At 41.8% G+C, this 14,596-nt stretch overlaps 1 protein-coding gene across 1 annotated transcript in view; it reads left to right on the top strand.

Annotated features, from left to right (window-relative positions):
• pcdh15b (protocadherin-related 15b) overlaps positions 1-14,596 on the top strand; it is a 655,691-nt gene that overhangs the window by 335,896 nt on the left and 305,199 nt on the right. The window contains exon 17 of the mRNA XM_078222925.1: positions 5,572-5,700. Coding sequence (XP_078079051.1) covers positions 5,572-5,700 — 129 coding nt within the window. The remainder of the gene's footprint in view (positions 1-5,571; positions 5,701-14,596) is intronic.

Raw genomic sequence — 14,596 nt, 5'->3', positions numbered from 1 at the left:
GTGATTCAGTTCTAGTTTTTAATTGCCTCCATTGACTTGCAAGCAACCAACCAACAGTCCTGCCCCTGATCTCCACCCACTCCTATTGCTGTAATCTCCTACAGCACCACAAAACTCCCAGATATCTGCACTCATCTAATTCTAGTTTCATGAATATCCTTGATTTTAATCATTTCTAAGTCGTGGTGGTGTCTTCCATTACCCACACACAGAGCTCTGAAATTCTACCCCACCCAAAATATTTCTCTTAACTCTGGGTGGAATTTTCCAGCTGTTCATGCTGGTCCTTCTGCAGTGAATGAGATTTGGCTAAGTGCCAAATTCTCCGTCCTTGCTTGCAGTGGCGGCGGGGCGTGAACAGCCATAAAATTCTAGTCTCCATCTCTCTTTCCTCTTTAAGATGCTTCTTAAAACCTGCCTCTTTGACTAAGATTTTGGTCAATATCATCTTACATGGTTTTTAGTCAAATTTTGCTGTATAACACATTATAGGTGCAACACAAATACAAACTATTGTTACAAAAACAAAGAATGCTGAAAAAACTCAGCATGTCTGACAGCATCTGTAAGGAGAGAAAACAACGTTTTGAGTCTGTTTGACACTTCATCAACACTAAAGAGAGTGAGAGTGTGTTGAACATGATGTTGTAGCTGGGAGAGATTGCAACAAAGATATTGCAAGCTTAACGTAACAAACGTAGATGGCCCAGTATGTTTTGGGTGGGGGAAGGAAGGTTTTTTGTTGTTGTCCCGTTTATATAAGATTGTTACCAATTGTTTACCAATTTACTTAACTTTGTACCAAGGTCAATTTATTAATTTTAATCTGACTGGTCTCAGTGCCAAGTCAAATGCCATATCCCTGATACCGCTTATACCCTTTCATCATTACTTTTTGTCCCTAGATACTTAACAAATTCTCTCCTGAATTTGCTGATACATTCAGCTCACCATGCTTCCCTAGGCTGTATATTCTGCAGGTTAGCCAACTTTTGCATGAACTGAATCTGCACTGTCTTGTCATCCTCCCTGTGGATTTCCAGCACTTCATGCTGAATATGAAAAAGGGAATAATTGGAGGCATTTTATGCTTGAATGAAAATTTTTGCAACTGATGTCTGGATCAGGAATTCTATAAAATGGGACTAATTGTAACATAATTTTGTTCATCAACCTATTATGCATGAAGTGGGTTTATAGTTAACTGAAGTAAATATTACTCATGTTTCTTAGCAAATGGTTGTGCAATACATAATTGAAACATGAACTAGGAGTAAGCAAAATACATTTTTTAGAGATTTTTGCAACCATTTTCTCTGGAAAAAATTGTATGGTTTATTTTTAGATCTATTCACACAATTCTAATTTACATCAATCTGTCTCTCTTTCCATTCCATTGAGAATCACACTTGCACAGCGGAATATACAGATAGCGTTTATTTATTATTCTTCATGGATAAGTAAATGTATTCTAGCATGACAGAATTGTTGTTCCTTTGAGATATCCATCCCTGCAACATGTAGTTGTTTTTTCTGCATTTTTTATCACATCCCCATGGTTTATCTTTCATTCAATTCCCCCCGTTGTCAACGTCAGTTGCATTTGTGCTGTTCCCGAGTGAGTACACCATTTCTGGCATGTTGATATTTGGGCCTGCGGCTTGACCTTTCTCTTTTGATAAGCTTGCAAATCCGACTCGAGTGTTACCTTGGTATCTAATTTATGTCACTTATTGCCTACCTTATCTGTGTCCAGAGCTCCAATTGATTTTGCCTTTAGTTGAAACCAATAAATAGGAGAATCAGGCAGGTGTATAAGGGGCAGCAAATCGCTGATGTCATCACTGAAAGAAAAAGGTTAGTCATCACCGAAAGCGAAAGTTATCTCTTCTTTCTCTGTATTTATGGGTGGCACGGTGGCACAGTGGTTAGCATTGCTGTCTCAGCACTAGGGACCTGGGTTCAATTCCAGCCTTGGGTGACTGTCTATGTGCGGTTTGCATGTTCTCCCCATGTCTGCATGGGTTTCCTCCCACAGTCCAAAGATTTGCAGGTTAGGTTGATTGGCCATGCTAAATTGCCACTTAGTGTCAGGGGATTAGCAGGACAAGTACGTGGGGTTACAGGAATAGGGCCTGCGATTATTGTCAGTGCAGGCTCGATGATTTGATTTCATTTGATTTATTATTGTCATATGTATTAGTGTACAGTGAAAAGTATTGTTTCTTGTGCGCTATACAACAAAGCATACTGTTCATAGGGAAGGAAAGGAGAGAGTGCAGAATGTAGTGTTACAGTCATAGCTAGGGTGTAGAGAATGATCAACTTTATATGAGGTAGGTCCATTCAAAAGTCTGATGGCAGCAAGAAAGAAACTATTCTTGAGTTGGCTGGTACGTTTTCAGACTCTTGTATCTTTTTCCTGATGGAAAAAGGTGGAAGAGAGTATGTCCGAGGTGGATGCACGGAGTCCTTGATTATGCTGCTGCTTTTGTGAGGCAGTGGAAGTGTAGACAGAGTCAATGGATGGGAGGCTGGTTTGCGAAATGAACTGGGCAACGTTCACAATCCTTTGTAGTTTCTTGTGGTCTTGGTCAAAGCAGGAGCCATACTAAGCTGTGATACTATCAGAAAGAATGCTTTCTATGGCGCGTCTGTAAAAGTTGGTGAAAATTGTCTCTATCTGTGCAGTTCAGGCCCACACCAGTCCTCGGGGAGATAAATGAGGCCTGGGGGTTAAAATAACACAAGCTTCAAAATGACGGCACTCAGCAGATTTGATGCTCATTTTGCCCATCCCTGTATACCCAAAACCTGTTCCCAGTTAAAACAGCCCACAAACTTTGCATGCAAATGTGCCGAGTTACAGCGGTGCCAAATGAGGGTGTGTACCCATGATCCCCAAAAACATGGAAGTCCCGGATTCAAGGTACCATGCAGGGAAACATACAGTGATATCTAACTGCTCCATTAGGACTGTGGGAAATTAAAGGAATGCTGATCATGAAAATATTCCTGTGTGCCTACTAGCCTACTTGTGTATAACTTAAAGGATACTAAATCAGCACATGAGAGAGAAAGAATTGGGAGGATAGGTTAATAAGGTGAAGTAAGTGATTTGGGAGCAGGGCTGTGTGCACTTTAAACAGCAGCATAAACCTGTTGGGCTGAATGGCCAGTTTCACTACAGTAAATTCTATGTAAATTATGTGGCAGCAGTTGCCTAGTCTGAATCCAAAAAAAGATAACTAAATCAAAACAAGTGTTTGATTATTGCACTGGTAGCTGTAACAGATCTTTGATCCCCAAGAATCCATATACATCAAATTCCTGGAGGACGATTTCCCCCCAAATACTTTGTGTTTCATTGCACAGGTGCTCCGATCTCTCAGTGAATTAGGAGACCCCCCATCTCCCCTTACCCCCACGGACATCACCCCCCCCCCCCGGTCCCCATTTTCGGCGGCATGTTCACATTCCACATCAACATGGGTCGCCCGCATCAGGACCCTCCCAATGAGTACCTTTGCCGAGCCCCCCCTTTGCATAACCCCCACCTTGCAGAGCCCCCCCACCTTGCAGAGTGCCCGTTGCATAAGCCCACGTCATTGTGCATAACCCCCAAATCATAGCCTCACCCTCAGTCAGGCCCCACACCACTTAAGTCACACACTCTTGGCACTGTCCCGGCACACTTATGGTGTCAGGTGAGCGGTGCCAGCTGGGCGGTTCCAGGCAGGCAGTGTGAGGATGCCCGATGGGCAATGCTCAGCCATGTCCCCAACCACCTGGGGGCTTCAATGACCTTTGATTTCCCCCAGTGTGGCCTCCACACCTGGTGTCCACATCTTGCCAATGAGGGGGAAGTGACTGGGAGGCCGGAAGATGCCATCCCAGATGCATTAATGGGATGTAAATGAAGTCAATCTTCAACCTGGAACTGAAGCTGAGCTCGCTGTCAAAACAGGGCTGGGGAGTTTGCATGCGAAGTCACCAGATGGTGCAGTGACTCTGTAAAATCATGCCCCTGATTACAGCTGGGCATCAGGAGGAAGTGCCAAAGAGAAAGGACCTACATATATTTATAGGAAGGGAGAAAATAATTATTGGATAAATCACTGCTTTCAATTAAGTACAGAATGGGAATATTCAAGATTTGTTCTTCCTGAAGACAAATGTAGCTGAAATGACTAAAATATTTTCTTCTGAAAAATTTTGAACCACACTATGTTTTCTGTTGGAGAGAATGAACGAATTGAGTCTTCCGAGACTTTATAGAACTTCAACAAAGACGGCTTTACTCAACATGCTTGAGAGAGCAGTACTCGGAGCTATAATTCCAGCTTGTTCCCGAGCTACTCTACCCATCATAGGTGCTTACACATTCTTATACGTTTTCACGTTGCAAAACACTACATTTCGATTAGGTCATCATATTGTCACTTTAAATTTGTTAAAGTTCTGTTTTGATCGCATTATGCCGATCCAGTGTCCTGCGTGTTTTATCTTTAATTGTTTTCTTAACATATTCTGTCTACCTGTTTGCAACATCAAAGCAGTGTAGTTATCAAGCCAATTTCAATGGTGTGTTAATTGCCCCCATATCCCTGATACTTGATTAGTTTTCCAGAGGCACATGGCTCCACGATACATTGTGGAGCCTCGATAAGTGGTATCGATTCTCTTATTGTTGCTGTAACCTCAGAAAGATCTCACCTGAGGGTGTGACTATTTAGTGCCCTCTGGGATGTAGTTATTTGTAATTTGTCATGTGTCTGCCTGCAGTGAGTGTGGATACTAGAGTCAGGCTGTCTGCTTAACCCTTTCCATTCTTTCTTCCCCTGCTGCAGCCCACGCTCCCTGGGTTGCCCTGCTACATTTTCCAAATTAAAGTTCTAGTTTGTTCCTTGTTGGACTCATCTCAAAATTCAGCAACAGAAGGTAGATTAACTTGAGAAGCTTATAATCAAATTCATGCAAGTGAACAAAGCAGCGAGGGCAAATTGAAAGAGGATTTTTAGTATCTTCCAAGGTTTCTAAAAATGGTAATTGGCTGAAATAAATAGCAGAGAAAGCTATCACTTTTTTAAAAACCTGATTGTAATACATTGATATTCTGAGAGCTACTTTGAAAAGGTTGATGAACCAGAAAGCTATGAATGTTTTAATAATAAATGTATGTGTATACATTTTTTAAAATTTACAGAATGCATAATGGACATTCGTTCAAACAGCTCTAAGTAATCTGACCTTGAAATAATTCACTAGAGGGCTTGATTAATTATATCAAAATTCTTTCTGCTTGTGATTATGCTGGGAAGTATTTGCAGATTTCCAAAGGTGCATTATAAATGACTTCACAAGTCACTTTGATACTGATATCAGCTTTGCCTCGCCAACTGCTCCAAGAAAATAAATCTTGCACATCTTCTCCAGAATTAATCACAAATTATTATCCTAATTGCTCATTAAGATGTAGCAGGATGCATAAATTGTTTTCAAAATGTATTTGCCTTCAAATGGTAATCTGCAGAGACCGAACATTGTTGAACCTAGATTTTCTCTCCTTAGACTTCCACTACAACTGTCAACATCGTGGTGACTGATGTGAATGACAATGACCCAACATTTGATGCCATCTTTCTTAAGAACTTCACTGTGTTGGAGGAGGAAGCAAATATCTATGTGGGTCAAGTTAGGGTAAGATAATTTGAACTGTTTTTGGAAAAAAATGTGTAGGCTATAAAATATTGAAATTATAAAAATATGTTTCCAATGTTCCTTCCATATGAACTCCGAATTGTATTGCATATTCTGAATTAAGCTTTTAGTATATTTTCACCATAATTTTTGGCTCACTTGTGATCCAAAATGGAATTAGAAATTGAAGCAGTTTTGTAACAAATGTGTATCTAATACTGCATGTAATCTCCAGTGGGCTGAAATTCCATGGTGTGATATTTATTGTGTAGTTAACACAATTGCATTTTTTTCTGCTTACTGTTGTAACAATTTTTTTATATTTAAACAAAGAGGTCTTTAATTGAAGCACATTAATCGATGCATCAAAAATATTGTGCTGTATTGCGGAATTTCAACCAACTGGGGAACGTAGATAAGATTCATTGAACTAACGCAGCAAACTGAAGTATTTTTAAACATGGCAAATATGCTCTGCAGTGTAAGATTAATTCAGTGGGCATGCTTCCTGATTAATCTCTTATTGCATTGCATTTTGTCACATTCATACGATTAAATAAATAAGGCAAGTGTCAGAATGCTAAGAAAGTCTTTCATCGGCAACAATATACCATCCCATTTAAAGCCAGCTTCACCATTGAACTACCTTCCTTCAAGTTTTACCTAGCTTATAATGGTATACCAAAGATATATTCCACAAAGACTGATGTCACACTGGCAGACAATTCATTAGTGCAGCTAGTTCAGAGAGCAACACTTGATCTCCATTCATCCTCCATCTGCCTCCACATGTAGTGCACCCAGTTCTATAATCATTATGAATAGTAAGAGTGATGGCTGTGCTTTGAAACAAGTGTTATGATAAGTGACATAATATATTATTTGCTACCATATGCTCTTATAATGTTTTAGGTTTATACCAAGCATAGCTTTTAAAGTAGTAAGTAGAAGCTACATTGTCTCAGTTACCTCACCATTTAATTGTGGGAGAGCAAACTGTAGGTGATGTCAAATTAAGCTGATGTGAGACTACCTTCTTGAAGTGTTCTCATACCCCCGGCCAAATTCTAAACTAATGCTGGGCCAGTGGATCTTATTTGTTCAATTATTTTATTTTAAAGTATGAATTATGGAAAATGGTGTCATCAAGGTGTCAATTTTGAGATAATTTTATATTCCTTTAGAGTTCCATGCCATGAATTTTGTACCAATTTACTCCTTTTGGGAATAGTTACAATCGGGTGAGAAAAGGTGAACTGGCTCCCCTCTTTTTACTCTCCTCAGTTGGCTGCAACAGATTATTTTAATGTTTGAAAAGGATATTTTTGCCAACTTAGTGAATACTTAACTATTTACGTGCTGTGATCAGAAAATAACCAATTAGACAGGTTTTTTTGAGTTTAACAAAGAAAGAGGTTAGCTTTATTAGACTTGAACCAATCCAAGTAAACTAATAAAATTAACTCTGACTTTCTCTTTCTCATGCACACACACACGCCCACGCACAAAGACATTGCAGAATGGGGAAGGATAGATTGATCAAATTAGTATCCATAAACAGTAGAAGGAATACACAGTTTGTAGTTTGGTGGCTTCAGGCTGAATTTGGTGCTCTCAATGCTTTCACTTTAAAGATGTAGGTGGCTAATTTGGATGTTCTTCTGGAGACACTAGTGCTGGGTTGAATTCTTATAAGAAATATCTGCTTGTAGCAGGGGTGTCCATAGATGGTCATAGTCAGCAAACATGGTACAAGGCTTGCAAAGAAGATGAGACAGGGGGCCCCTGCTTATGTTTTCTCAGCTGCTTCTCATCAATTCTGCAGAGAAAGCAAGTGATTAAAATTACAAAGGTTTGGCTTGCCATGTGACCTCTACTTGCCAGCTGTTTAGGGGTCATTGTCAGTGTGTTCCAAGGGGAACTTGATTAGATCATGTCTCGGAAGCTCTGTTTGCCAGGGCCCCATTGTCCAAGTGATGATGCTGAATGGTTTGTCTCCAACAGTTGAATACCTCAGGTGATTGCCTTAATGCCTTTCTAATAGGACAGGAGATGTGGGTTCTTCCCATTCACTGGTGTTTATTGTCTTTGATTGCAGACATGCTGGGGTTGATCTTCCAAATAAACCTTTAAGTGTCAAAAAAGTCTGAAAACTGGAGAGTTTTGCTTTTTTTTAGTGAGCTGCCCTGAAAAATCTTGGTAAGAAGTTTAACAACACCAGGTTAAAGTCCAACAGGTTTATTTGGTAGCAAAAGCCACACAAGGCACTACCTGAAAAACCTTCCCACACTGTCAATTTTTTTGGCAGTCTGGAGTTTCATGTCGGTGGGGAGCGGGGTGGGTGGGCAGGGCGTGGAGGAATCTAAGTTCGCCAGGTAAGCTGGCTGCATACTGTTCAAGATACCATGGTGCAGGTGCCCCAATCTCCCAGTGCACTGAAAGATCTTCCATCACCAGCCCTGTCCCCAGCCCCCCCCCCCCCACACACACAATCATCAGCAGTGGCGTAATCCCCCTCATGGCAATATGGGTCGCTGGCATTGGGACCCTCCCAAAGAGCCCTCCCATCACAACCCCTTCCATGGCCCACCCCTCTGCAGCCCTCCCCCTTGTCAATCACTCCCCTTATCCACCCCCTGCAGATCTCCCGTCATGGCCCCACCACCACTCAGGCACCATCTCTTTGGCACTGCCCTGGCACAGTTATGGTGTGTTCGTCTCCATCTGACGAAGGAGCAGCGCTCCAAAAGCTTATGGTAGTTGCTACCAAATAAACCTGTTGGACTTTAACCTGGTGTTGTGAGACTTCTTACTACAGTTATGGTGCCCAGTGGGCAGTGCCAGGGTGCCCAATGGGCAGTGCCAGGGTGCCTGATGGGCACTACTCAAGACATTCCCCTGACCATCGGGAGCTTCCGATCCCTCCGGCATGGCCATCAAGTTGAATGCGAACCATGAGTGATTTTCATTAGTGCAAGGTTTTCCTGAAGAGGGGGGGAAACATCTGTGGCTGGAAATGGCCATGCCGTCCCACACGAAGTCGATTACACCAGCAAAACAGGGCTGGGAGGATAGCTTTTGGCGTGAACCTCACACACTATCTTCCCGGCCTGCTTTGCTGATCGACTGGCGCAGCAGGCCGGAAAGATCATGGCATCTGTCTCCATTCCAAGGGAGTGGAACATAGTACGTACAGGAATGAAAATTAGGGGAGATATCTTTGGTTGATGTATTTTAAAGAACCATTGTTTTTAACAGTTTATTTTTGGTTCCCAATTTGACCAAAAGCTCGTTTTCATGACAGAACTCGATCCTGAATTTCCAATATGCATCTCTTCGGGGTGATTTTCCCAGCCCACTGCAATGCTTGAGTAGCACAGTGGGCTGGAGACATCAATGGTGGTGGTTTTGTGGGCTTCCCACTGGTGGTCATAGCCTCAATTTTTCCATATGAATAGCGGGCCCGGGACTGAATTTTCCGAGCCTGCTAGTGTCACCCCCCCTCCCCTCTCTCCACTGCCGGGAGTGGTTCCCTCCAGTGGGGTTTACAACTGCTCCCCACTAACGGGCAGCCTACCCCACTTGGGGGAAAAGAGGTCATTGAGGACCCCCCCCCCCCCCCCCCCCCCAGGAGGTCGGAGGTAATGGGGGGTGCCTCTTGGGGAGTGCCAGCCTGGCACCCTGGCACTTCCTAAGGGGCCAACTGGCACTTCTCAGGGGCATCTTGGCACTGCCCACCAGACATCGGGAAGTGCCAAGGGGGCGGGGCCTATTGGAGGTGATCGGTTGGGACGGACCCATTGCCACTCTGCAATCAAGATCGGTGGGGGAGGGATGGAGCGAGGGTGATGGGAGGTTGCGGGGCTGGCCAGCGATCGGACGGCCGGCAATGGCGGGGGGCAATATCTGCGCTGACAGATCAGCACATGCGTAGTGGCCCACTCAGCACTATGCTGCCGGCTTCACAGGCAGGAATAGGCTCCACCCCTGATTTTCAGAGTGAATCCCGCTGAGGCACAGAGTGCTGGAGATTCATTCTGGAAATCACGCTAAAAAAATCAATGGGACTTACTCCCATTTTCCTGCACATTGGGAACTTAGAATTTTTTGGGGAGAATCCTGTCCTTTGTGATGGTGAGATGAAAACAAAATTAACCCCTTTGTGAGTGAACCCTTTACAATTAGCATTGAGGAATAGAGCTGGGTAAAATCAGTTTCTGATAAAGTGCCACGATTCATGCTGTTATGTTGATGTCGCAAGTTCAGGTAAAAATACAGAATTTGCCCAATCTTTCAAAGGACAGATGGCAAAAAATGCATATTTCATTTTAATCTGTTAAGTGTGAGTTCCAGAATTCCTTGGCTGCATTCCCTGTGCAATCCTCATTAGACAGGTGTGTAGGAGAGGCTACCATGGTCTTCATTTTCTCTCTTGTACTCACCAACAGCTAGACTTCTGCTGTAAGTTGAACACCTTGAAAATCCAGCCCTACAATAGGGAAATTGCTGAGTGATTTCCGCTTAGCCTGTGGTTTAATACCTAGATTAAATTTGTGACCATTTAAGTCTGTGCTCTTCTTGGATTGTGAGGTTCAATTTCTGAATTCATTGAAGTAGAACGTGATATTCTTTCATAAGCATGGTTAATTTCTTTTCAATTGAACGTATATAAACTGATTTGTTAGTGTCATTTATGATGCATTATTTTTCTGTCCAAATTTCATTTTCTACTTTTCCATGACTTTTCTCTGAATTATATGCATTTCTTAAAGCATTTTCTTTAGGTTTCATTCCATCTTTCAATTTTTAAGCATCTTATTCCATTTCTTATCTTTTCCATTTAGTTGCTTCACTTTCCACTACCATTCATTTTAGACAGACGCCTCTGAAAGGTTAACTGAGGTACTGAAATGCTAGGAGTCGAATGTAAAATAAATGATGTGGAGATGCCGGCATTGGACTGGGGTAGGAACAGTAAGGAATCTCACAACACCAGGTTAAATGTGAGTCAACTTACCTGATGAAGGAGCAGTGCTCCAAAAGCTCATGATTCCAAATAAACTTGTTAGACTTTAACCTGGTGTTGTAAGACTTCTTACTGTAAAATAAATGTAAAGGATAAATATTATTGAGCAATATCAGAGGTTAAAGTCTTACAACATTTACATTTCTTCGTTGTCAAAATCTTGGAACTGGTTTGTCGACAGGTGGCGGCATGGTGGCAGAGTGGTTAGCACTGCTGCATATCAGCACCAGGGACCCGAGTTCAATTCTGGCCTTGGGTGACTGTGTGAAGTTTGCACATTCTCCCGGTGATTTGCATGGGTTTCCTCCGGGTGCTCCAGTTTCCTCCCATAGTCCAAAAATGTGCAGGTTAGGTGGATTGGCCATGCTAAATTGCCCCTTCGTGTCCAAAGATGTGTAGGTTAGGTGTATTAGCCATGTTAAATTGCCCCTTAGTGTTCAATATGTGCAGGTTAGGTTGATTGACCATGCTAAGTTACACCTTAGTGTTAGAGGGACTAGCAGGGTAAATACGTAGGGTTACAGGGATAGGACCTGGGTGGGATTGTTGTCTGTATAGGCTCAAATACAGTAAGAAGTTTAACAACACCAGGTTAAAGTCCAACAGGTTTATTTGGTAGCAAAAGCCACACAAGCTTTCGGAGCCCCAAGCCCCTTCTTCAGGTGAACTGAATAGGCTCAAATAGCCAGATGGCTTCCTTCTGCACTGTAGGGATTCTATGATTTACCCCTTCCTCATATATTCCTTCCCACTAACATGTTTCAACAAGCTTCCATAGCCAGTCGCCTCTGAGTGGAGCACTGTGGACAAACACTTTATATTCAGGTGAAGAATAGCGATACGGACATAGGGCATCTCAAAGACTGTCAAACATGTCAAATAGAAACTGAGAAGGCACCAAAAATGAGATTAAGAGGATTACCTGGAAGTTCAAAAGAGGTGTATCTCTAATTGATCTGTGTGGGTCTGAAATGCATTTCTATCGAATCCCAAAGATGTTTTCCTTAATAAGTTGATAATAATGAATAAATGTCAAAGCAGAAAGGAAACTGGTAAAATATCCATTAACTATAAATTATACAAGCAAGATTTTTGTTTATCAAGTAAAAGAGTAAACAGAATCTTATTTGAAGAGAAAAATGTTTCCCAGCAGTTTGATGTGAAGACAAAACTTTGAACCAGTAGAACCTCAGTTGCAAAAGAATTTGTTGTTCACCTTAATTGTTGAATTTTTAAAAATTCCCTAATTGTGGGCAACATTGCATTTATTGCTCATTCTTATTGTCCAGGAAAGGTGGTAGTTGGGATTCAAAGAAACTTCTCGATTACCAAGTGGCCTACTGGTCACTTCAGAATGAATTAAGAGTCAAATATATAAGCTCCAATTGTAACCCTTGGCACCAAATGGGAACAGGGCAGGTGTGTGGTTAGAATAACAGGAGAGTATCTGGGTGCTCTGGTTTCCTCCCACAGTCTGAAAGGACGTGCTGGTTAGGTGCATTGACCCGAACAAGCACCGGAGTGTGGCGACTAGGGGAATTTCACAGTAACTTCATTGCAGTGTTAATGTAAGCCTTACTTGTGATTAATAAATAAACGTTTACTGCTGCTTTTTCCTACACCCTCCTACTCATCACTATTTTAGCTGCATACTTACCACCTTTAGTCAAGATGCCCAATACACACAGGTAAGCACCTCCTCATTAATGCAACTCTCATGGAGTCCTATAAAATACTTAAGACTCATAAATATTGCCATCACATCTCCTGAGAAGCTTGTGGGTTAGGGCAGTAATCCAGATAGAGGTTTGAGTAGATTCTCTGCCAAAATAACCATCAAGCAATGAAGGTGAAAATATACTCTTGTTGGTTCATGAGGATTATTTGATGTTATGAAAAATATAGAATATTTTTAGTTATTCAGAGCAAATAGATCATTGATTTAAAAATAAATGAGTGAATGAAATAGATTAAAATGTACACAAAAATTAATTAAATCCATTAAATTGAATTAAATTTGCCAATGATTGACATTGTAAATGAATGATTTTTAGGTCTGGTTGTAATTGTTGTGATTTGTTTCATTGGTTATTGGCCCTGTGGCAAATATTCGTGATTTGGTGACTTGTTTTGTATGCAATCTATTTTTTGAAAACTCATAATTGATAGTGTCATTTTATTTCTTGTTTAATTGTTATTGCAATTACTTTAATTTCTCCATCTATTGTAGCTTGTTCTGATGATTCTGTTTAATTGCATTTCAAAAACTCTTGATACTGTGTTGTGCGATTGGCATAATTGGTGATCTGAGCTGATTTTGGTTCTACATTCAGTGCACCTGTATTTATTCTGTTTTGTGTGGCATACTATAATAGGCGGGATTTTCCACGCAACCTGCCGTGAAAGCGGAGGTGGCCCACCACTGGCCGTTGGTGGGATCTTCAGATCCTGCTGTTGTCAACAATGTTTCCCATTGAATGCAACCTTCGTCGCCGTGAAACCTGCAAACGGGGGCCGGGGGGGGGGGGGGGGAGGGGTGCGCCGTGGACAGGACCGGAAGATCCCGCTGGTGTGAACGAGTGGAAAGTTCCGGCCAAAATTCTTTCTCTGTGATACTGTTGTTTTTATATTTTTTGAATCAGTGCAATTGATATTATTTAAAATTATTCTAGGAATGCAGGGAGAAAGAGATGGGTTGACAGCTAGTGAAGAAAAAAAGTGTTAAGTAGATGTTCGTGAAAAATTTAGAGAGGAGATGAAAGAGTTGGTGGATGACTTAAAGGAACGGGGTGAAGACTGAAGCAAAACACGTAGTAAAAGTGAGGTTGGTGCCACACTGAAGCCAGGCCAACAAGTTGAAATATTTATTGATAATTATTTAGGATTTCGTATGTTCATTGCCAGTGTTCCATGGTATTGCACACTGGGGATAAGATTTGGATTGGTGGAGAAGGCAGATGGGAGGTGGCCGATTAAACCCAGCCCCAGGTTGCTGCCACTTTCACGATGTGAGACCAGCATGCTCAGAATTCAGAATGTGCTGACAGGAGCTGGAAGTGGCAACCTGCCCAAACCTCTCGAATGGCTACATAAGGGCATTAATGAGCTTGTTGTCACCTCCTGAAGAGATTTTCTTTTCACGGGATGGATTTGCCACACTGTCAGAAAGGCAACATGTCGAAGGATGGGTGAGATGACAGGAAGATCTGCAATGGCATTGCAGAGGCAAAAGACAATATTGAAGAAAAAAGACTGTAAAATGGCCCTCACGGTGTTGGCAGCAGAGATGATTCAGAGTTAGCAACAGCAAATTGTTACTGTGCACTGGAGAGATAGGATTCATACAGATCGAAATAAAAACAGTAAATTCTGATAACAGCCTGGCAAGTCAATTAGAACCTGTAAAAGCAAAGGATAGGTTAATATTTAAAGTGCAGACCCTTTTGATGGCCACCCTTCCTTATCTCTCCTTCTTCCGTTTAATGCTGAATATTTCACTCTTTTTTTCTATAGTAGAGGTGATAATAAATGGAAGCTTTTGTCACTATTAGAACTGATAGGTCTATACCAGAGATATTAATCTCTTATCCCACGAGGGAAATTTATGAACCTATTACTTATTTCTTATTTCTTATTTGTAGCATGAAGACCCTCCCTTTCCATTGCCCTCTGCTTCTGTTCAGTCAATGGCAGTCTCAGCAATGGGTGCTTCAGCCTTTTGAAAAAGGTCCCTTTCTGGCTTGGTCCAGCCTCCGTAGCCATTAATTGATGGGGGAATGTGACTCCAGGCCAGTTAAGCACTTTACATATCAAAACAGTGACATGCTTGCTAACATGGGTGGCACAGTGGTTAGCACTGCTGCCTCACAG

Source organism: Mustelus asterias, chromosome 11 (assembly GCF_964213995.1).
Source record: "Mustelus asterias chromosome 11, sMusAst1.hap1.1, whole genome shotgun sequence".
Taxonomy (NCBI): Eukaryota; Metazoa; Chordata; class Chondrichthyes; order Carcharhiniformes; family Triakidae; genus Mustelus; species Mustelus asterias.
This window is presented reverse-complemented; position numbering and strand designations above follow the sequence as displayed.